The sequence below is a fragment of the Centrocercus urophasianus genome, unplaced genomic scaffold (assembly GCF_019232065.1).
Source record: "Centrocercus urophasianus isolate 14NV4802_14NV808 unplaced genomic scaffold, USGS_Curo_1.0 seq_21, whole genome shotgun sequence".
Lineage (NCBI taxonomy): Eukaryota > Metazoa > Chordata > Aves > Galliformes > Phasianidae > Centrocercus > Centrocercus urophasianus.
The window spans coordinates 14530898-14555974 of record NW_024884767.1 but is presented as its reverse complement, the minus strand read 5'-3'; the positions used below and the strand labels follow the sequence as shown (position 1 = coordinate 14555974).

Sequence of the window (25077 nt, the reverse complement as noted above, 5' to 3'; positions counted from 1 at the left end):
AGAAAAACAAGAGCAGTAGGCGCTCTCATAGTGCCTTAACACAGCCCAGTTGCAAAGCCTGCAGCACAACCTCAGCTAGTCACTAAGGCAGCACCTATGTGGTAGGCAGATGCATTCCCTGCCAAGAACCACAGCTCTCCTCTCCAACTGTGCATCCTGAAAGCTTCCTAGCTTTGTGTCAGAACAAAGCTGATGTGATCACCACTCTCCCACACATCTAGGACTCTCCTGCAAAGAAAACCTGTGGGCAGAGGAGCAAACAGCTCTCAAATGTTGGTTCTGTTTTGGGCCCCTTGCTACAAGGATATTGAGTTGCTCAAGCATGCTCAGAGAATAGCAATGAAGCTGGTGTCAAGACTAGAAAAATAAAAAACATATAAGGAGTTACAGAAGGAGCTGGGGTTGTTTCTCTGTTTCTACTTTTCTCTCTCCTGGAGAAGAATAGGCTGAAGGGAGATCTCCTCACTGTCTACCTGAACTATCTCAAAGGATCCTGCAGCAAAGAGGGTGCTGGCTTCTCTCCTCAGATGACAAATGACAGGACAAGAAGAAACGGTCTCAAGATGCACCATGGATGGGCTGGATTGGATATTAAGACTTTCTTTATCAAAACTATGGTCAAGCACTGCAATGGGCTCGCCAGGGATGTGGTGAAGTACTCATCACTTGGAGGTATATGAGAGACATTCTAATGTGTTAGTGAAGAATGATGGCACTTAGTAGGTCAGGTTGATGGTTGAACTTGAAGATCTTGGAAGGTCTTTTCTAACCTAGATGATTCTAGGATTCTATAATCCCTGGGGAAATCAAGAAGCATGGCAGCTTCCTGATGGGGAGCTGGCCAGAAAATCATGACAAAGCTACTGTTAGGTTTACCCTGTTACAGAATAATGTAAGAGAAAACGGCAAAAAAGGCTGTATTTTTATTTAAAGAAGCTGAGTTAAAGGGTTATGCCACACAGCTCATGCACATTATCGTAATACAAAATGCACTGATGTCACACAATCAAATTAGCTGTTCTATTAGCTAGATGCATCCTAAAATGTACATTTGTGCATTAAATCTTTCACATAAGAGATGTAATCTTCACTGATTTTCGTAATACTCTGAACACCGTTAAATATACAGTATACATGCCTCTGAAAATGATCCCAGTAATTGCCGTTTCTATTTTATTTGTCTTTGCAGGAAAAAAAATAAAGCACTTCAGAGACCAAAAAAACCACCCTTCTTAAAAAAAAACAACCTATCTGCTCTATAAACATACCTTAATTTCCTCAGGAAATCAAAAACACCCTTAGGTTCACAGCTCAGTCTGACTTTTCCCCATTGAATGAAATGTAGCTAGAAGCTTATCAAGTAACTGAATTTACAAACATCTAGGCTGTGGCACAGAAATAAAGATTAAGATTTATCAAGTACAGCTGCATTCAGTATTACTTTCCTAATAGTGTACTGGCTTCGGTTTCTACATTTCTACTTCAACTAAAGTGAAGAAAATGGCAAATAATTTAGTCAGTTCAACAGCTCTGCTGAAATGCTATGCAGGCCATTTTTGGAGGTGATACCAGGTGACACTGCCCCATGCCACAGCCTGCTTCGGCCAAAACACCCCACATTAGTTTCAATTTTCTTGCCTATTAAGAAACATAATCTCCCTGAAAAAAGTTCTCCATGCCTTTTGGGTCCTTCTCAAGAGGATCTCCTTCCCCAGAGTCTGGGCTTGAGGATACAGCCAACCCAAGGAGAGTCCTGAGGTCACGATCAATTTCTTAACATCTTTGGGCTCCACTGGCAAACACGAAGGACATGTTTGGATATAATACATCCATGGCAAAAGAGTACACTCCAAAACAGCTGCTCAGCAATAAGCCCAAGTGAATCAATCCATGATGTACTTGGAGATCCTCCCTCCTAGGCACAACAGCCATAGCCAAAGCAAGAGCAAGCTGCTGACAATCTATCTCACAGAGAACTCAGAACCAGGGAAGCATCACCTACTAAGCATTTGCTTCAGCACAAAGCACTAAAAGAAGCAAGATATAATAATCCTACTTTCATACCGCAATTTATACTATTTATGTTTTCTTCCTTTTGTTTCCAGTGTTCTCCTGCAGAATTTAGCGTATGATTCTATGCTGATTAATGGCCATTCCAGTGCAAACAAATAAAAAGAAACTACTACTGGAAAACTAACCCAGGAAACAAGTGAAAGTCAGTGAAAATACAATCTAATGGTCTGTAGGCACATATCACAAGCAGGGTAAATTTTACAAACAGGAAATCCCATTTGGCTTGTCTTTTACTCACCGTTTGATGATTTCGGTCACAGTAGCGCAGTCCAAAGTAATCTATCTCCACTAGGTTTAAGTGACGAAATACGTAGCCCAGGACAACCGACCCTTTCGTTGACTTCTGTGGGAAAGAATTTACACAGCCTTTTCACAAAGATGCTCTGCTGTTGTCGGCTATGTGCAGTGGCATTCATGCATTGTCAGCTTTTTCTAAAAACAGGAGGCAGTTCCCTGAGCCTCTCATCAAAATTTCAGGTAGGCGGATCTATTTTGCTCTGTTACACATTTAAGCAAGTATTCTGTAAATATCTTCAGGTAGTGGCAGGTGCACAGATAGAAAATATACAGTAAACAGCAACAAAAAAAACACTCCAGGGTACTTGCATCATATGATGTTCTTTTTTTCTTGCAAATTTCTGTACTCTGATCAAAATTCTAACTCTCATGACATATGTCAGTTCTAAAATCATACACTTCCTTCAAATATGGGCCTGTCACACATAATCTGACAGTGAAGATCAGAAAGCTAAATTATCCTTAAGACTTACAGCCATGCTACTCTGTTACTGCTGTTTGTAAAGGAGATTACACTGCATGTGTTCTCATTTACATTGTTTTTGATAGAAGTAGGAGCAATCCTATACCCTGAATTGAAATAACACCACTGTTTTCTTGAATAGTAATTAACTTGAAGACCTATTCCGCCATTAGCAAACAGTGCTGGGGACAATACTACATGCAGCATTCTACTGTTGATAATGAAATATAGTGAGTTCACCTCCACCTGAAAGCCTCTTACTTGTTGCTTTGCCTGGCAGCCAATACAACTAAAAGGTTAGGAAGATGAGAATAATTATAGACTGACCACTCTGCGGAATCAGTTCGAGCCTTTCACTGCTATAGTCATAAATTCCACATGAAAATATGGAAATAAATCATAACTAGGTTTTGTTTAACTGCTTGACAAATACAGTTGAAAGGTAATGCCAATAGCCAATTCACAGCAGATTTCATAAACCAATTTGCATCCTCTTTAATCCTCTAGATTGTAATAAAAACACCAGAGAGATGAAGCAGGAAGTGGAGACTGTGAAATACTGTTTGTATCATTTTTCTTTTTTGCCTAGAAATAAATAATTTCAAAAATAAAACGGCAAATTTTAACTATAAGGACAAAAATATGTCCACACTGACAAGCTCTGCCAGCAAACTTTCAGTCACAAAATGACAAGGAAGACACACCCATGCCTTCTCAGCAGGTGAATCTGGTGAGTATCTGTGCCTGGTCACACACACAAGGTCAACACAAATTCTCAGAAGACTGACCACAATCTAAGACAGCAATGGTGTAAACTTCTGTTGCAATCTATCCTTCCAAGCAACTAGAATCAGATGCAACTTCAGCATGTACTGTGAGGCTTAATTATCCACAAAAGAGAAAATTATTTAGGGAAAGACATAACAAAGATAAACGGATAATCTCTGAACACTTTTAACATGTTGAAGAAAGCACAGCAACATAATGGTTTTATTAACAGATTCCTTAACAACAAACTGAACTTGGTTTTAGGAACAAGTAAGGCAAGAATCATCCTTCATCAAGAATCAAACCATTTCAACAATTCATTTTATTAGCAGGCCTAAAAGACAGTATTCCAGAGACAAAACTGGAGCAGTCAATTTTCCAGTCAGATATGTTACAATAACAACACACTCTCCTGGAATCAAAGACACTAAAATAGCACAGAACTTGAGGGATTGGATTAGATGATCTTTCAGGGTCCCTTCCAATTCCTGATATTCTGTGATTCTGCAATTATACTAGTCAAAGGTATTCAATTCTCCACAATTACACAATTCAGGATTCAGCCAGCCTTCTTGGCAGGCAGTTTTTCAGTCAGCTTAGGTATGTCGTGGACTCTGCTAGAGTCTTCAGAGAGTTTTGCTCCTGTGGTAGCTAAGTACTAGCTGTTTTCCCTGAAAAGCACAGTTTTCACACCTGATTTAGCTGAAATTAAAGACTCCCTTATTTCTATTCAGAGATTAATGTGTAAAAGCCTTTTATTTTCATGCATTTTACTTTAATTTCTTGGCTGAGAAAGAATATAAATGCTTGTTCATTTATTCTTTCCACACAGCTCAGTTATCACTCCCACGGCTGTAATTCCTGCAGAAACAGGCAACCCAGATGAGGCAAAATGCTGAGCAGAACCATCCCATTTGCAGCAGCAGGCAGTTCCCCCCATCTATGGCAAGAAGATGTTGATTGTCTTCAGCCAACCATGCTGGGTGCCACTACCTCCACAGCCCTCCCCAGCAACGTCTTTCATATCCTGTCACGTGCTGTGCAGGCAGTCCTGAGCCAGAGAACTGCAGAGGGAAGTGTCATCCCCTGCCCTTCATCCTATCCTCACCTGCCTTAATCTCATATTTTCTCAGCATGGAGGATTTCATTCAGAGCATATAGCACTGCAAAAACTACACAATCCAACTTGTATTAAGCTCAGACTTGCAACAGACTTGCATTCTGAGGGGGTAAACCCAAGCATGTTTGAAAATTTCATCACCAGTGCTTGCAAGAGAGAACAAAGAATTGTTCAAATGAGTCATAACACCTTGCTCTACATGTTAGCACTGTGGCTTCATTAAACCAGAAAGGCAGGTTTCTACTGGCTAAAGAAAATGACAGGCACAATATAAAGGAGACATCTGATTTAGTTGTATTATTTCCATCAAAAAGAAACAGTCCTTTAAAAATATTATAGTGCAGTACTTGAACATGTTCACATTGTATGCATGTAGTCAGCAGGAATCATTCTTTTCCACACTGCTCCCTGTTCTAAATCCCCCATGAGTTTTTTTCTGCTTTACATTTATTGTTTGTTTGTTGTTGGTTTTCTTTTTATTTTTTCCTCTGTATTGCACCGTCCTTTGTATTGTAGCAATGCAAGCCAAATCAGATTCATACTCAACATTAGATGAATTTAAAGAGAAAGCAAGATGTACATCAGTGTCTATCCCAGAGGCACTCTAGTTCCTCTCCCATGAGGAAAGGAATGTAGGCACTGAAGCCTTTATTTACTAAAAACAAAATAAAGCACAACATTGTAACATCACCTTTATTAGTTCAAGCACCCACTGTAAACCTTTCTCCTGAAAGCAATTCAACCCACAGAGCTCTTACCCTCAAACCCACAGCTCTTACCCTCATAAATGCTGGGGAAGATGCAGATGAGCTCAAGTCCCTACAAGAAAGCTTAAAATTTCAGTTTTACACAGCTGTCGTCTTCTGATATGTCTGCCTTTCCCCCGCCACCATTATGTCTGCTGGAAAGCCACAGCTGATGCCAAATTAATTACTCTGCTTATATACTGGCACAAGATAAGAATAGAGAAGAGCAGAAGGTTTCTCATGTGGAACAAGGAAGTTTATGAGTGCACTGAAAAACAGGGAGATAGCTATGAAGCACAATGCTCAATTGCACTGGGAGATTCAAAAACACCTGTGAACCATCCCCAGACCTCCCCACTGGTATGGCCACAGGGGTCACAGTGCCAATGAGACTTTTGTTCAAGAAGTGCATGTGAGCTGCACCATGTGCTAGGGAGCAGCTGCTGCCCATGCAGTACACCCTGCGCTTGCAAGCACTGGAGACAAATAAAGCACTGGAGACAAATAAAGACAAACGGGGAGGCACTGGGACACACAGAACAAATTGTAGTATTTTGCTCTAATTGAAGGTTTCTAAGGAGAACTTAAAATGTTCAATAAAAGCAGCCTATGATCATGCAACTTAGCAGGAGTAAGCTCCCTACTGTTCCAGGTAAGCACGTCAAAGAAATGAGTATCTCCAAGCATTGCGTGTAGAGTACTATTCTTATTCATTCAGACATATTTTCCACTGTACCTCAAGCTAAGAAAAGACCAAATAACACCGGTTTGCCATCACCTTCTATCTATAAAAGCAGCAAGGCATGGGACTCTAGAATCCAAGTTCTTGGTGGTCACCAGCATTGAATAAATAACCCATCTGCCCAGGGCAGTCTACCTGCCAGGCCTCAATTTGTACAATGCATGTTCAAGCAGAGAAGGTATTTAAATTAACAATCTTTAATATTTACAATTGTTGAACTAGACGAAACAGTTTGACCTCAATTTACAGTATGCAAGTTCACACAAAGATAATTTTACATTAGTGCTATTTTATATGTGCAATCATTCTCTCCCAAAAACACTGCATAAAAAAACACTGCAGAAGCTGAGGATGTAACACACACAAGTGCAATAGCACCGTCAGTCCTAAGTACACATCATGCAAATGCACCACATGAACTATAAAAATCCATTTCCACCTTCCCTTGTCTTTTACTGACATTAGACAAATGAACTTATAATCAGCTTTTTATTTCCTGAGAACATCCCACAAGTTTATAGATGTATAGACAGATTTCCCCATCTATGCTTCTAGGAACTTGATACAGCGCCCGCACCAGTTCTGAAATGTCAACAATTTGTTGTTTCTACTAATGGTGAACTAATTAATTCTACTTACGACATGCCATTCTAGAAAAATGTCCAAAGCTACATCTTACTCGCCTTTTTTGAAACAGTTTCACATATCCCAAATTTATAGGTATCTTTCAAAATCTACTTTAGTGGCAGTGGTGAAAATTCCAAGTGGTAGAATCTCAAACCGGTTAAACCTCTCCCCTTTAACTATTGCCTACAGTGCACTCAGATGCCTAGTTACAGATAAGTAAGTATAAACTGACTTGCTTCACTATGAAAAAACACCCACAAAAAGTTGAAATAAATATCTACCAAAATATTTGGGTTATAGGAAACTACTTCAGCTCAGTTAACTTCCTTGCAGGAGATAGGTAAGAATTTCAGCAAGCAATAAAACTTAGAGCAGCCCAAGACTGTAACTCTACCCCAAGTACCACCAAAATTACTTAAAATTGTGTAGTGCCATCTCAGTTTAGTTTATACTACAGTAGCATTTGCAATCCAGGGTAGTCAGCTTCAAATCGTGCAGACAAAACACTGAGCCACACCACCAGACAAACATAAGCAACAATATTTCTACTCTTGAGCAAGGCGTACACACACCTGCATTGTGAGGAGAAGTGCTCCAAGCTCAGTGAAGTCAGCAAAGGGGTGTTAGAGCAAGCAAAAGTAACAGAAAGACAGATAACTTTTAGAAATGTAATTCAATACTTGATAATGCTTTACAATTTATCTCTTGTCAAGTATGAAAGATATTTTGTAAAACTGTAGCAACAAATTCCGTAAGAAAAGTTTCAGGCCACATTATTTTTGTTTAAAAAACTGTTCACTAATCTATCTGCTAACAACAAAACTATCCACTTCACCAATACCTGGTTTACTATTTGACAGACGAGTTACATGACAAATAATAAGATGTTTCTACTTCACATGTATTTTAGAGGACTCCCCTGCACTGACAGATCCTACCCACAAAAGCAGGGCTGTGTGGCAATCTGCACACTGGGAATGAGGGCTGCAAAGAGATGCTTCTGCTCCAGATAAAGATTTGAACTTCCAAGTAATTTCATCCTATCTCTGATGCTTAAATATCAAGTGGGGGGAAGAAGTATATAGAAAAAAATTGAGAATTTGACAAGTGGCATCCCCCAATTATTGGTGCTTTTTAATAACTTCATTAATGACATGGACAGTGGGGTCAAGTGCACCCTCAGCAAGCTAGCTAATGACACCAAGCTGTGGGGTGCAGTTAAAACGCCAGGGGAACAGGATGCCATCCACAGGGACCTAGACAGGCTTGAGCAGTGGGCCCATGTGAGCCTCATGAGGTCTTGCGCCTGGGTTGCAGCAATCCCCATTACCAACAGAAACTGGGGGATGAAAGCACTGAGAGCCCTTTCAGCCATGTGTCCTCACAGCCCAGAAAGCCAATCAAATCCTGGGCTGCATCAAAAGAAGCGCAGCCAGCAGGGCAAGGGAGGTGAACCTACCTCTCTACTATGCACTGGTGAGACCTCACCTGGAGTACTGCATTAAGACGGGCATCCTCAGTGCAGCAGAGACACAGACCTGTTGGAGTACATCCAGAACAGAGCCACAAAAATGATCCAAGGGACAGAATACCTCTCTTACAAGGACAGGCTGAGAGAGCTTAGGCTCTTTAGCGTGGAGAAGAAAAGGTTCTGAGATGATGTGATGGTGGTCTTTCAGCATCTGAGGGAGAGCTATAGGAAAGGAGACAGACTCTTTAGCAGGTCTGTGGCAACAGAACGAGGAGAAATGGTTTCAATCTCAAAGAGGATAGATTTAGATTAAATATAAGGAAAAAATATTTACAGTGAGAGTGGTGAGGCACTGGAACAGGTCACCCAGTGATGCAGTTGATGCCCCATGCGTGGATACTTTCAAAGTGAGGCTGGATAAGGCCCTGGGCAACCTGATCTATCTGTTTGTGCCTGCTCTTCACAGGGGAATTGGACTAGATGGCCCTCAGAGGTTCTTTCCAACTCTAAGGATTCTGTAATTCTATAATTTATTTGGTAATTGCCATCATTCAGTTCCTGAACTTGTGATCTGAGCTTAGAAAAGACTTAGAACAAAGAGTGAATGATGCAGGTAAACACATAAAAATCAGTGTGAAATAACAAAAGTACAAGCCAGAGAGTAGCAGAAGTAATTGTTCCAAGGGACAGAGAAAGAGGTAATTTACATTTACAAGTCACTGTGCAAAAAGACAATCAAGAGATCAATACTGATAGCAGGGTTGATGAAGGCGAGGATTCCAAGTTTGGACTTTGCTTGGGGTAAGAAAGAGCAAGAGAGTGCCTTGCTTTTTGGTCAGCCTTGTGGTGCTTTGTACAAACAAGCTCCCACAGGTATGCTATGCTCTGACAGTACAGCTATTCATTCCAAATGAAAGAATTGCCAAAACAGAAGATTAACAAGATGTATGCTGATCTTTTCTCCCTCCCATTCTTCGGGTTTCTTAGAAAAAGACGACAGAACAGCAACAACAAAGCAATTCAAACAATTTGAGCCAACTTGTGCTTATAACTAGAACAAACTGCAGGACTGCTCTGTTGAAATTTTGAAAGAATGAGCATCTCCTCTCAAGTTTTTAACACTTTTTCTCCTGAAAGCTTTTCAGTATTTAGATCTATGAGCATTCCCTCTTGACAAGCAGTTAGTCAAAGTAAGTGACATGCCTAAATAGTTCATTCTTGTACTTTAAAACTGCAATGTGTAAAAAGCTTAACGTTCTCTATACAACACCTAATTTAACAGAAGTGTTTACACTGATGTCCACACGAAAAAGTGAGCAATGTTAGACAGGAGGCTTTGGTACCTGAGATGGTCTTACCTTGGGCCCCAAGGCAAAAATCACAAAAACTTTCAGATGTGGAATAGAACCATAAATACCAGGAACAGCAAATTTAACTATAAGATTTGTATTAAATCCTTAAGTTCTATTTTCTGTGTATACTGACAAAGCCAGCCTGAGTTCAGGTAAAAAACAAAAAGAAACAACCCAAACAAGGAAAGAAGAAAAAGCACCAAATTGAAAAATAAAAGTGCTTCAAAATACATTAATTGCAATGCAAGACAAAATAAGCAACAAAGATATTAAAAATTGCATTTAAAATAGTTTCAATGAATAGAAAAACATTTTGTAGATATCACAACAAGACAATTGACAAGAAACCAGTTTGAAATTTGAAACAAATCTGCCAAGAAATGAATCCAAGATCTTTTCTGTGTCAGGAGAAAACTCTGCCAAGGCTACCCCAGCATCAGCTTAGCCTGGAGAAAAGGTGAGCTGCGTGCTGTAACCCTGCTGGGCAGAACAGCCAGGCTCAGGGCTTTTTGCATCACTCTCTGGAAAGATGGACAGTGCCTTCCTACTCCACAGCTCTGGAGCAGGAGCATCTCTCCACAGTCCTTTATGGCATTCCCAGTGTGCAAACAGCCACAGGGCCCTGCTGGTTCAGGACCTATCACTGCAGGGGAATCCTTTAAAAATAAATCTCGGGCAGCCTGTGAGAAATGTCTGCATCATGAATTCACAGAATCACAAAACTGTAGTGGTTGGAAGTGACCTTTAGAGACTGAGTCCAGCCCCCTGATAAAGCAGGTTTCCTATAGTAAGTCACACAGGAAAGCATTTGGACAGGTCTTGAAAATCTCCAGAGAAGGAGACTTCACAGCCTTTCTAGGCAGCCTATGCCAGTGCTCCATCACTTGTACAATAAAGAAGTCCTTCCATACATTAGTATGGAACTTCCTGTGTTCCAGTTTCTGCCTATTACCCCTTGTTCTACTGGTGCATGCCACCAGAGAGCCCACCCTCACTGACTTGGCTCCTGGACTTTAGATATTTATAGGCAGTTATAGGATCCCTGCTCAGCCTTCTCTTCTCCAGACTGAAGTATCTCAGGTTTCTCAGCCCTTCCTCATATGGGAGATTCTGCAGGCCCTTTATCATCTTTGTTGCTTTCAACTCTTTCTAGGAGATTCTTGTCTTATTTAAACCAAGAAACCCAGATCTGAACACAGCACTGCAGATGTGGCCTCACCAGGGCAGAGCAAAGGGGAGGATCACCTCTCTCAACCTGCTGGTCATGCACTTTTTAATGCACCTAAGGATATCACTGGCCTTCTTGGCCACAAAGGTACACCGCAGGCTCATGGCCATCTTGCTGTCCACCAGAACATCCAGGTCTTACTCTGCAGAGCTCTTTTCCAGCTGCTCAGCCTCTAACCTCTACTGATGCATACAGTTATTCACTTGCTCTTGTTGAACTTCGCCAGGTTCCTCTCTACCCAGCTCTCCAGTTTGTCCAGGTCTTGCTGAATGGCAGCACAGCCTTATGGTGTGTCAGCCACTCCTCCCGGCTTTGCATCATCAGCAAACTTGCTGAAGGTGGAATCAATCCCTTCATTCAAGTCACAGATGAAGATGTTTAACAAGACCAGACCTACAAGTGACCCCCTGAGGAACACCGCTGGTTACAGGCCTCCATTTGGAGACTCGTGACACTGATCACAAGCCTCTGAGCACCGCCAGTCAGCCAGTTCTCAACCTCACTGTCCACCCATCCATCCCATACTTCCTAAGCTTCATTGTAACAATGTTGTGTGAGACAGTGTCAAATGCCTTACTGAAATCAAAGTATACAACATCCACTGCTCTCTCTCCATTTGCCCAGCATGCGAATAGAAGACTATTCAGTTGGTCAAGCACGATTACTTCTCTTGTTGAAATCCATGTTCGCTATTCTCAGTAATTTTCTCTTCCATTTGTTAGGAGATGACATCCAGAATGAGCTCTTCAATCACTTTTCCAGGAATGGAGGTAAGGCTGACAGGCCTGTTGCCATGATCATCCTTCTTGCCCTTTTTGAATTTGCATGTGCTCATCTTCTACCTCACAAGGTGCTTGTAGAGCACTTCTTCAGCATTTCTAATTGGGTTACGAGAGCATCTGCCTGACATTTTCATTTGCTGCTCTCCCACAGTTTAAGCAAGGCTTTTTTTTTTTCCACATGTCAATTGCAAACTGATGGTTCTGTACTGAATTCTGTGGAGTCAACACTACAGCCAACTGACTACTCTTAAGTGCATTTAACATGTAATTTGTACACAGAAATGTTTATTTTCAGCATGTGTTTGAACAAGTGCCATTTGTGTTTGAATATACTTTCATTAAAATCCACACTTTTTTTTTTAAGCTTTGCTTAAAGATGATTTTGCTACATTCTCCAAAAAGATGTTTTAGGACTACGGCAGCTTTCATTATTTAAAAGTTTTATTTCCAACTTGATACAGATGAACTTCTCATTTTGATACATGCTAGAAGTCTACTTACTACTGCAGTATTAATTGGAGGCTGACAGTTTTTTACTTTTTACTTTTGTTATCCTAAAAAAGTACATAACTTTTCTGTAAAGATTTTGTAATTCAACTGCTGCAATACTTCCTGTTAAATTGATCTGACTCTTAGACTTAACTCTTACTGAAATTTGTCATGAAATGGAAATTTGTTCGAAAAAATAAAGACCGAAATTTAAGAAAACTTTTTTCTAAAATCACTATTCTTCTGAATACAGTGAAAGAATTTTTGCCCTAGAAGTGGTTTTCTAGATATGTTTAGAAGCAAGTCCAGACCACAGAACAGATAAACATAAATAAATAAATAACAACCATGTTTGCACCGAGACAAGAATAATTTATTCATTAGCAGAATGTAATGGCTGCTAATGGAGTAACTCTACACTCCTTCATTTTCTCTTGCCCCTTCTCAAATTGCCAGCTGTCCTGAACAGTTGCTATCCACTGACACATGCTGCACAAGGTCATATTACCATTTCAGCAGTACTGGGCCGCATTCAGCTTTAACAACCTTGACTGAAACAAAGCAAAACAAAACAAAACCCCTCCATGGGAAAGGAAGGACTCTGTCAGTCTTGGGAATGCAGCAGAATTAAAATGCCACACCTGGCAGCACAGCCTCTCGCTGCTCTTTACCACTGGACGAGTCTCCTTGCCCCCTCACAGTAAGGGTGCCTCATTCAAATGTCATTCAATTCCTGAATCACTGCAGATTTCAGCTCTGAATACTCAGATGCACAATAATTCAAGCCCAGTTTTCTGAAGAATGACATCCCTGCACACTAAAACAAAACAAAACAACACACAGTGCAAGTACCAAAGTCAAACGGTGACATATACATTAAAAAAAAAAAAAAAAAAAGGCAGAATAAAACAATCAAACAACCTGCACACTATCCATTGCAGGCACACTGGTGCTACTACCAGTTTTTCTCTTTAGCACTGTAATCATTCTGCACTGCACTACTTCACTCCCTCCTGCCAGTCTGGCCTTTGCCCCCACAAGGATCAGGCTAGGACATTTTTCCACAGTGCTGTCCATGGGACGAGTAGCAGAGGCAACTTGCTTTGACAGCCAAACAATTTTTTCACTGCTTCTCTCTTGGAAATTGTTTTGAATGAAGCTTTGTAAAATGACAGAATTCAAAACTTGGTGACTGGTATTCCTACAAATAGATCAAGCAACGTCAGTTGTGGTTGCAAACTTCTCTGTAATAACTTTCATTCAGAAAGATCCCACAAGATTTTCAGACTGAATTTACAGATATTTCATAGGTTTCATGTAGAAGTCAGGATTGTATTGGATGAGTTTTTGAGCGTGGAGCTCTAGTGATAACCCAGCTTTCATACACAATACCTCTGAAAAACTGGAGAATATGTTCTGCCCACTCTGAAGAGAAGCTACTGAACATTTCAGGCAGCCTTGTTCCCCCTGTGTCATCCATTCCTTTTCCCTTTTAGGAATTAAACTTTTCAAATAATAAAGTGATCATAATCCCAGTTATGCAGACATGGAAACTGCTTTCTCAATGCCTAGTCTTCATCCGTTCCCTAAAGCTGTTAACATATTTTGAAGTGGCTTTACATGCTTCCAGAATATTGTATATACATAAGAACACAATTCTGTACATGCTAATGTACAAGAAAGGGTCAATGTTCAACCTGTCAGGGTAGCTTGGCTATTAATACCAAATCCATGTTGGAAATTTACAGCATACAACACCACAGACTGCCTTCTGAAATATCTTTGTATTGATTTATCAAGTGAAATTTTCAGATATACAGGTTTTGATTATACAGAAAAGATTTCATATACACTGTATATCTTCAGCGGTCATCCGGAACTATTTCTCTAACAATGAATGTATGTAATCTATCAATAATAACCAGTAAATTTAGCAATAAAATTACCAAAATCTTAACTTACATTTAATGTTGGGGAACTGTGTTTTTAATGATGGAAATACAAACTAAAGATCTGTCGTACCTTGGCTTTGAAATCTATTCCTAGATAACATTTTTGGTTTTAATTTGAAATCTAAAAATTGAATATCTTAGATATACATGGTAGCTGTCTAGTTGTGTCAGCATAAATATTCCACATATTGGAGAAAAAAAGTAAATCAAACCCACACTTAAGCAGCACTAATGCAATACATCTCCATGAAAGAGAAGACAAACATCGTGTATATCTCATATCTCCAAAATCAGATGAATTTCCATCCTATTCATCAGATTGACACATTGTCAATAACACGAGTATATTAATAACACAGAGAATAATAGCACGGCAAATAGAATTTGCAGAACCAAACCTTCTTTCTTTATACCTAGTATCACAATAGAGAATATGACTATTCATTAGCAAAATGTTCATGGAGATGTGAGCAGTTAACCCTCCAAAGCCTACAGTCTACATTTTGTAACTAAGGAAAAATGCATACGTCCAGCACCTTCATTACCAGACCCAAGAGGTTAACTAATAAAATGCCTCGGGCATGCTAATGGGAGTGGTTATTTGTACTACTCCACGAGTGCTTGTACATCTCACGTCAGAAAGGTTTTAGAACCAGCTTTTTGAATACACACATTAATTAAAACTACATATAAATTCTGAATTAGGAAAAAAACTGCTTGTTAAACCAGAAGAAAAAAGTATGCGTTTAGAATTTACCAATTATGCAAAAATAACTCAATTAGCTTTTTCACCTGTAGGAATTTTTTTTAAGAATTAGCATGAAAACCTTATCCTGCTTAAATCACTATGAATTTTATCACTGATTTCAGGGAAGATAACGTCAGTGTTATAGATACGATTTCTACTACTTACACTACAACACTTTGGACAGAAGAAGTCTTCAACCTAAAATCTGCCTAAGGCCATTAATTGCTAACAATGGAGCTGACTGACTCACGAGCTCATGAATTTGAACAAAACTTCCAACTTCCTTCCAATAATTTAACAAGGCAACAACTGAAGTTAAATTAAAGCAAAATAAATTACTAAACCAAACACTGATGGAAAAACCTTTTCAATTTAATCCAAAAGCTTGCAGGCAGGCCACTAGTGCACAGTCAGTACTCTGCATCAGCATATCTCCAGTGCTGCTGCAGTTGCACACTGCCAGAGAGCAGTAGGCACACCTCAGATGATTGTGCTTTACAGTAAGCTACTCTGAAGTACTGGAAATGCCCTGTGTAATTCTTTCACTGCAGGCAAATTACACCATGTTCTGGGGACAACACTTTTAAATTTCAACAAGAAAATCACTGCTTTTGTTTTCAGTTTGCTTGAAGTGTACTAGGTTCTCTCTCTTTTTTGAAGCCAACACGATTATTCACTCAGCTGTGATACAAGCTGAATACAAGGCATTTGACAGCCTTTCTTCTGTTTACATTAAATACAGCTTACTGTGTGATTCTTACTTGGTCCTATTCATATTGAAATGCGAAGGCAAAAAAGTAAACTAAATCTGCTTTCCAGCAGGATGCAGCAAGCCACACCAATATCCACCTACATCACAGTAAGGATTTATCACAGCACCATTTCTGATGGGCTCAGTTCCCAAGCCACCAGAGTGTACCACAGTGTCTCAGCCCCAGAAAACAATCATACAATATGAAATATCCACAAAACGAATGTGCTCAAATATGTCTTACTGAACACAGCAATTTTAACAAATCTCAAACAGTGACCACAGGCGCAACACATCCCCTATCTTCCCTGTGTTGAAGAAATGATATATTCTTCCCAAATGAGAATGCTAGGCTATGAGAGTCTGATCACTGCCCAAGTAGACAATCTTTGTACTGTACTAGTTACACTGGAGGATGATCAGTTAAGCAAACAACAGCACAGCCCTCTTCTAAGACATACAGTATATTCAGTTATGCAAAACGTCTGAGATTTTACAAGAAAGTTAAAAAATTCTTGGCCACAGTTAAACTATGAGACATACATCCATATGGTTCATACAATATGAAATCATACATCCAACGAACACCACCATCTGGGGACCAAAGGAGTGGTTTCTCATCACTGTATACTAAAGAAAATTTTTCTAACATATCCCCTCTGTATCACTCTGCTTTGGACTACCATTACAGATCAAATATTGGTTAAATAAAAGACAACTGGCAAAAACAAAAATACTGTATGCTCTTCCTGAAGCTACAAGGACTGCACTGAAAGTAATGCCTGCTAATTTTATCATAACGGCCCACAATGTCAGAGGCAGATGTTGGTGGTAAGGCAGTGGAGATTGAACATTCTCAGCAATATTCCACTCCATTTAATTGCTGTGTGACAGCTGGCCGCAGAGGAGCAGCCTGACAAAATGGCGTCTGACACGGAAGCAAATATGAAGCAAAGGTGTGTCACTGAATTCCTCCATGCAAAAGAAGTGGCACCCGCTGACATCCATCCATGCTTGGTGAGTATTTATAGAGACCAAACAGTCGATGTGAGCACAGTGAGATGATGGGTGGTGACACCGGGTCACCCCAGCTAGTGCAGACTTTTACGAGTGCAGCACACAGGCTCTTGTTCACCACTGGAGAAAATACAGAGCTAAGGGTGATAAATATGTTAAAAAATAGTGGTTCTGTAGCTGATGATTTGCTCCACGGAAATAAATAGGAGGCTCTACTTTTGGCATACAAGACATTACCATTATGCAGCTGCTTAACTTGAGTTAGAAGAAAAAATTATACTTCTGGTCATGAAACCTGATTTCATATTCATTGCCTAAGGAACACAAGTGCATGGTCACAGATTAACTGAACGCCGACAGGAAAAAAAACCACAATGTTCTTTCTGCTTTACTAAGACAACACCTTTCTTTGCTGAGAGGTGATCTCCCAGAACAGGAGAAACTACATCGCACAAGTCTGAGCTTCAGCAGAATATCTGGTTTAGTATTATATAAGAAATTATTTATTAAATTGGATGAAGTATGATTCAGTAAAGGAGCTCTACAACAGCTATGAAGCTAACTAAACAAACAAATGACAATAATTTTTTCATTTTTTCTTCCTGAAGGTGGAACAAATGTCACTTTACAGTTTTTAATTGCAGAAATGCAAAAAACAAGTATCAGTATAAAACTATAAGGTAAAGAAAGCAGACAGACACACTTTACAGGAAGAAAACTACATGGAGGACAGCATCCGTAGAAATAAAGTATAAATGGGTAAGGACACCCCTGTCCCTGGTTTTGACAGATTTTCTAAAACTTATACCACATGCAGAAAATACCCTAGAAACATATGTACCCAATACCAATACATACACTGGAAAAAGGAGATAAAAATAAACAGTGGAAAGGGGTCTGCAAAATTCTCAGCCCATAACAGAGCCTGTTCAGACAGGCCATAGGAGCCAATAGGCAGTGTTGGTACTTCTTTCTTTTTTTTTTTTTAATTGAAAAGTTTTATAGAAGTAAACTTACAATTCCAATACGTTAAAATATTAAGTACCGAAAAAAAAAAAAAAAAAAAAAAAAAAAACCCTGCATTTTCACTGAAGTGTGATAACATGGTTAAAAGTTGTACATTCATGAAAACAATACCCACAGAAGGACTTTATACTTATTTCTATGCTGCATATATCTTTAATTTTATAAAAATGGAACGCAGGAGTTCAAGAAAGTTAATCAAAGCAAATTAAGTTATATCTAAGCTTCAGTAATATTCTAATGTTAACCAGCGAGAGCAAACACCTCAAAAGATAGGTTATACTTAGAGTTGATTACAGCATTAATCTCTGTTCACCTTTAGCACTCTGTTCACCTTTAGCACTATTTCCATAAATGTTACCTCTGAGGAGTTATTGAATAGATAAAAAAGTCTGGGCCAGTAATCCTTGTCATGGGTCCCTTTAAATAATTATTAACAGAAGTTTCTTAGTTCAAGCAACCCACTTTCAATAAATTACTATGCCTTCAACAGATATGCTTTGAAACAATGTCACCAGAATCACAACGACCCACATAGAAGCCTTTTTAAGCACAATACGATCTGATAGCTTGGCATTAATTATATCACAGATGACTGACTCTATCATTCTTACATTTACTTCTGTGTTTCATGTTTTTATTCAACCAATTTAGCTATACATACAACCATGAACTATTACTGTTCAAAAGAGAAAACTGTTTGGATAGCTTAAATAGGCCTAGCTATAATCACTCGTATTGTAAAAGAACAATGCTTTGACTTTCCTTTTGGATAGGCAATGCCCTGCTGAATTTGCTTACATTTCCTAACTCGTTGAGGAAAGCAAACCAGTCCCAACAGAAAACAGAAATCACTATTTCACTCTTCACAATAATTGCTCAAGGACCGGCAAAATAATAGCAATTAAAAAAAAATTAAATTAAAAAAAAATAAAAAAGCTATGTTATTATATGCAGGAAGTATGTTAGGATTTAGTACTGATCAGCTGTTGTTAATCGTGTAATTTATGGTACCTATGATAGATCCAGATTTGCTATGTTTTGGAATCTGTGGATGATCATGCTATCGATGATGAAACATATCTACCTTAGGTATAATTTTTATTGAAAGACAGACTTATCATAGCTTTATAGCTCACACATTTCACAGCCAAATCTGAGGATGCATCAACTGTCCTTGAAGCTAAGATACTTCTTCATATCTCACTTATAAATGGAAATAAGAAAGGGAGCATTTGAAAAACACTAAGTTGAACAGCAATACTAAGGCAGACAATAAATACAGCATCATCACAGCGTGATGTATCACACACCAGCAGTGTGTTCCAGCAGCTCAGAAAGCAAATGGTACCCTGAGCTCGATCAGAAGAGGGGTGGCCAGCAGGGACAGGCGGGTGACTGTCCCGCTCTGCTCTTGTGAGGCCTCATCTGAAGCACTGCGTCCAGGTCTGGGGCTCAAATACAATACAGGGAGCTGTTGGACAGGGTCCAGAGGAGAGCCACAAAGATGATCAGGGGACTGGAGCACCTCCCCTATGAAGACAGGCTGAGGGAGCTGGGCTTGTTCAGTCTGGAGAAGGGAAGGTTGCAGGGTGACCTCACTGCAGCCTTTCAGTACCTAAAGGGAGGGGATCAACTCCTTGGAAGGGTAGATAACAGCAGGACAGAGGGAAATGGTTTTAAACTGAAGAAGGAAGATTTAAGTTGGATGTCAGGGGGAGTTCTTTAAAGTGAAAGCAGTAAGGTACTGGAACAGGCTGCCCAGAGAGGCTGTGGATGTCCCATCCCTGGAGGTGTTCAAGGCCAGGTTGCATGGGGCTTGGGCAGCCTGGTCTAGTATCAAATGTGGAGGCTGGCGGCCCTGCAAGACAGTTGGATCACTGAGGTCCCTTACAACCCAAGCCGTTCACTTAATAAGTGATCTGCAAAACACCACTTAGAAGTAATTTAATTATTTTACTCTTTCAAGAAATTTTTTTTTTTTTTTTTTTTTTTTTTTTTTTTTTTAGAGCTGGTTGGTCCAAGGGAAAGGTGTTTCTCTGAGTTCTAACAAACAAGACAATTTTAGAGGCCTGGCTCAGTGAATAATGTGCTAGACAGCAACACAATTGTTTAAATTTAGCATTTAAAAGAAAAGTTTCTTTCTAGGTAGAGTGATTCCTGATATTTAATTACACAGCTTTATGTTTAAATGTTTTTCAGGAAACATTTCTAATACTTCTTAATTTAACATCTAAAATTTATGAAAATAATTCTCCCAAGCTTCTATAATTTCATCACCCAAATATCATGCTAATCTCTGAGTGTGAAATATTATTGCTTTTATAACCTCTGCTCTACAGGGTAGTGAGCTAACTGATGTCTTCAGTTGCACCTGTATACTGGCTCAAACAGGTGCAATTAGCATTTGAGACACTGATGTTAACAAGGCACAAAAAAAGATTTTTATTTTATTGGTCCTTCATTCTCTTGTCTCTATAAAGTTGTTCATAGGAAAATGAACTAAGCCAAAATTTCTCCCAAATCTGTGGTAGCACAACTCCAGGCACTGCTTTGGAAAGGAACAGAGATAATTGGGACCCCACACGTAAGCACAGCAAATCTTGATTTAAAGCTGTTGCATTAGGCTCTGGTCCAATCTCTTTATAAAACCAGATAACTGATTCAGGTCTCAATTGACAAATTACACTGTGGATGCTAAGACTATGTGTTAGATGAAATCATACAATTTTCCACAGACAGGTCCCACAAAAGGAACGCATTTTAAATGTGAGAACTTGTTTCCCAATGTTTCAAATGACCCAGTTTAAGAATAGAGAAAACTACCATAAACAACGACCATTAACGCTGCTGGCTCACTCACCTGTACAATAACATGCTTAACTATTCCAGTGCCATTGTCTCATTCAGATCTCCCAAAGACCTAGAAACCCAGCTAAGAAGGTCTGTGAGACAGGCACCTTGCCAGAAATACCTCAAGATGCGTGAGTGCTCAACATCTTCCGCTCAGACTCCATGATACTGGCAGGTCTTAGAACTAATCCAAGGCTGAGGAATACACACAAAACCTGGTGTGTGCATGAGGAGCCAGTTGCCTTTGGCAAGGGAAACTGAAGCTGGTAAAAGTGGGGATACCAGCAGCCCAGTGGAAGATTCCACTGCAAGCAGGGAAGCAGCAAATCTCAGAATTAACATGCAACATTTAGAAGTTTGACTTAAGGCAGTGCTTGCATCGCCCATCCAGAAGGATCCAGAAGGTTAAGAGAACAAATCCCAGGCCATTTTTAAATGCTTTAAGCAGAAACAAAATCTTGCCTTAGTAAGGAGCCAAACACGAGTTAGGCCTTATTCAGCTAATCCCTGGAGTTCATTTCAAAATACAACCTCCACTCTGAGATGTGACATAGTATTATTATGGAAACAGATCTGGAAAGAATATTGCTCTGTTAAACATGAAAGAAATGAGTTTCACAAATGCCCTCATCACAATCCTGATGGAAATCGAGATGTTTCAATGCCTACTATTGTCTATCCATACTGTTGTAACAAAATCAGTCTTTTCACTGACAGCTCTGTAACACTTACACTTTACTTTTAAATTTGCTGAAAATTTACTGTGTCCTAGGAAGAAGCTTCAACTGTGGGCAGCAGTAAGCACAAAGCTTCCACTGTCCCGCAGCTACTATGGCATTAAATAATAGGAGGGAGAAAAAAATAAAAATAAAAATAAAAATAAAAATAAATCTCTATGGACAGACCAGTGTTAACAGTTATAGGAGACTCTATGATATGTTAGTGCTTGTTACTTTAATCCGGTAAGAACCATCATAATGAAGAACTAAGACTATCAACTGCATGAAACTGGAGAATAAAGCAAAAATTCAATAACCAGTAGAGCAGATAAATCAGTACTTTTACAGAAGTATAATACATATTTACAAGGAAGTGAAAATGTCTCCATACATAAACTAATGATCCTACACACTAGAGTTTTAAAACTTTTTTAGTAAGTCATATTTCAAAATAAACTATCAATAATTCACTATCACCATTAATTTCTCATACTCTTTTTCTGAATTCCACTGACTGAAGTTTGCAGTAAGAAAAAAATGATAAAGATCGTCTATAAATAATAAATGTTGGCACTTTTTTTCCTCTTCTCATCTATTTTATGAGGTACACTGTTGTACTTTATCAATACCTGGGAAAATAAAAGAGTCATTTTACACCACATACAGTGCCATATGAAAGCCTAAAAAAAAATGTATGATCAAAACAGTCAAGACAGCTATTTCTTCTGTAGCTAGAATAAGGTGATTTGTATTTGAAAATGCAGTAGAAACAAAAAAAATAGTTAATTCATTTTTTAATACATTTCAAAGCATTTTTGAACTACAAACAGTAGAAGAAAACAAAATGCTACAACTAGGACAGTTTCGAAAGGACAGTAGTAGTACATCGTGTCTACAGTCAAGTACTTCCACAAAAGTAGCATTTTAATTCCCATTTACTGCTATTTATGGATATGAGCACTTCACAATAATACATTATCTTACCAATTCAAGGCAACAAGAGAATTTTTTTTTTATGAAAAACCTTTATCTTTTTTTGCGAGCAGAGCTTGTCTGGCTGCTAGCCAGGTGCCCACCCAACCGCTCTCTCACTCCCCCTTCTCAACAAGATGGGAGGAGGAAATAAGATTGTGGGTCAGGTAAGGATAGGGAGATCAGTCATCAACTGCTGTCATGGGTAAAACTTACTGCCAATTAAAAGTAGAGTAGTATGCTGAGAAATAAAAACAAACCTAAAGCCTGTCTCCTCAAACCTCCACCCTTTCACCCCAGGCTCAACTTCACACTTTCATCACTCCTCCACCTCCTCCTCACAGGCAGTGCAGGTAGGAGGGAGTGGGGGCACAACTCTGTTGCTCCTCCTCTGCTCCGGTCCACTGTGGGCATCTCCTGAGCTGCAGAGAGCTTCTGCTCTGCGTCTGGGCAGCTCCTGCCCTCCTCCTCCTCCGACCTTGGTGCCTGCATGGCTGCATCTCTCTTCCCTGCCCCCACCACCACTGCCTTTCATTTGCCAGACAGCACTTCTGCCCTTTCTTAAACCCATCTCCCTGAAGCACCCAGCCCTGGCAGCTGGGCTCGGCCATGCCCTGTGCTGAGGCCCTTGCAGTGACTGACACAGGGTAGCCCCTGGTCTCTTCCCACAGAGCCCACCATGGCAGCTCCTGGCTGACAGCAACTTGCCAGGTAAACAAAGCACAGTTTTACAAACAGACAACAGAATATGGCACTGGGAGCATGACAGTACTGTCGAACAAAGATGTAATTGTGGGGAAAACCTGCATTTGGAGGCTTGATAACATTCAGCTCTAGCACCAGAAATTTCCTATGTATCATTTCCTTCCCCAATATAATTAACTACAGTCATTGAAAACAAACAAATAAATAAATAATCAGCTATTTCCTTTGTATAAAATAAATGGGCATTATAATTGGTCTGTTTTTTTTCCCACACATACTCAAAATTAGGAGATTGTTACAGTAGCAACACTGTGCTGGAGACCTCTAGCAGTCATAATAAGGGCACCTACCTTATAGTAACACTATTATTAAAAAAACAATACCAGTAATTAAGTGGAATAAAAAATGGGATTAATTACACATCCCAGACCAGTTTTTAGCAGAGAACTGTCTTCCAGGGAGACAGTTGCAGGTAGGGTTTTGCAACAGTTTATCTACACCTGTAAAAAAATATAAAACAACACTAGTAAAACGTGTAGACCTCACAAATCAAGGGACAAATATTGAGGCATAACATATCTGCAAACAATCCAAGCAACTTGGTAAGATAGGCACTACTGAAAAGCACACAAAAAGGGCAGACCATGTGTAACAAGAAAATGATGTGAATTTTAAAAAAATAAGGTTTGTGTCCTGGAAAGCTGCAGCTCTGAATGGGATTGGGCATCACCATTAATAAGTAATTGAATATAAGATCACAGTGATGAATTTATTAAGAGAGGATTAAAATAGACAAACAAACAGAAAAGTATCCAGATAGTGTGTTGGTAATACATTAGTATTGCTGAAGAAACATATCTAGCTCTTGCAATCATAATTCAAGAGGTAGTAAAAAATAGAAATCTTGTCATTTGGAAGCGACAAAAAAAAAAGTGAAACATTCACTGTGTTGAAAAGTGACTAAAGTAGTCATTTATTTAACAGCTCCAAGTATCAACACAAGGAATACATCTGACAGATGACTATTTAGCAACAGAAGACAGAGCGAGATCAAATAAGCGAAAGAGATCATTGCAAATTTACATTAAACAAAATTTTTCATTAAACAACAAAATTAACAGTAAAGATATCAAAAAAAAAAAAAAAGGAAGTGATGTGATGATCTTTAATTTGAAGTCTTAAATTCTCATCAGTGCCATCTTAAAAACTGAGCAGAAATTACTGGAGAGGTATTACTCTTTCTATTTCAATTACCACTGACTGCGGAAGACAACAGTGCCAACAGCATGTTGTTCTAAAATGAAGCCCTTCCTGCACTTCCAGCAGAGCATAACTGGCTGGCTATGAATACATTACAGGTATATACATTCCCAAGACTGGATATTAACACGTCTTTCCACTGCCATCCGCATTTCTCTGCCTAACAAATTTGCTGGCAGCAGCAAGAGGAAATCTCACAAACTCTTGTCCTGCTCACGGACATCAAAACTACACCAAACTGAACAACTTACTTCCTTTGAGAGCATTTTTGGGTATCCAAAATCCAGCCATGGATTTTACGCTCCATGCATACCAAGATAGATGACTTTCACCATCCACCATTTCACCTATTTCTCATCACTTCCCTTGCATATAAGGTCCACCTCCTTCACAGTCAGTCACATTCCCGCGCTCCTCTCCTACTTTTTCTCACACTCTTTCCTCAGTCTCCACAGCATAGCAGAACCCACCATATGCCATTCTCCCACTCACTGCCCCTCACCAATCCATGCTCACTTCCCCCCTGCTGTGCTCAAAGTCTGAACATTCACTTCATGTTGTATCTGCTCATGGAAGCAGAAGCCATGCTAGGAAAAATGTGAGTAGAGTTGGCAGAGGAAAGGGGAAAAATACATACAACATGCTTTGATAAACATGTTAGCCAAAGCAGAACTCAGCTATTCTGTTTCTCCTGGAGTAAGCCCCATTTCACACACACGACCATGGACATCCTATATCACTACTCACTTCTAGTTCCCTGCTTCCTAGAAGAAGGGAGGTTTGTTTTTTTAAACTGTTGTTCTGTTGTGGTGTTGCTTTTTTTCCAGATTGACACAGTCTGTCAGGAAAGAGACAAGCAAGGAAACAAGCAGGGAAACAAGCAAGGAAACAAGCAAGGAAACAAGCAAGGAAACAAGCA

At 39.5% G+C, this 25077-nt stretch overlaps 1 protein-coding gene across 1 annotated transcript in view; it reads right to left on the bottom strand.

Annotated features, from left to right (window-relative positions):
- EPB41L4A (erythrocyte membrane protein band 4.1 like 4A) overlaps window positions 1-25077 on the bottom strand; it is a 132721-nt gene that overhangs the window by 84541 nt on the left and 23103 nt on the right. The window contains exon 2 of the mRNA XM_042823098.1: window positions 2312-2416. Within this exon, the coding sequence (XP_042679032.1) occupies window positions 2312-2416 (105 nt within the window). The remainder of the gene's footprint in view (window positions 1-2311; window positions 2417-25077) is intronic.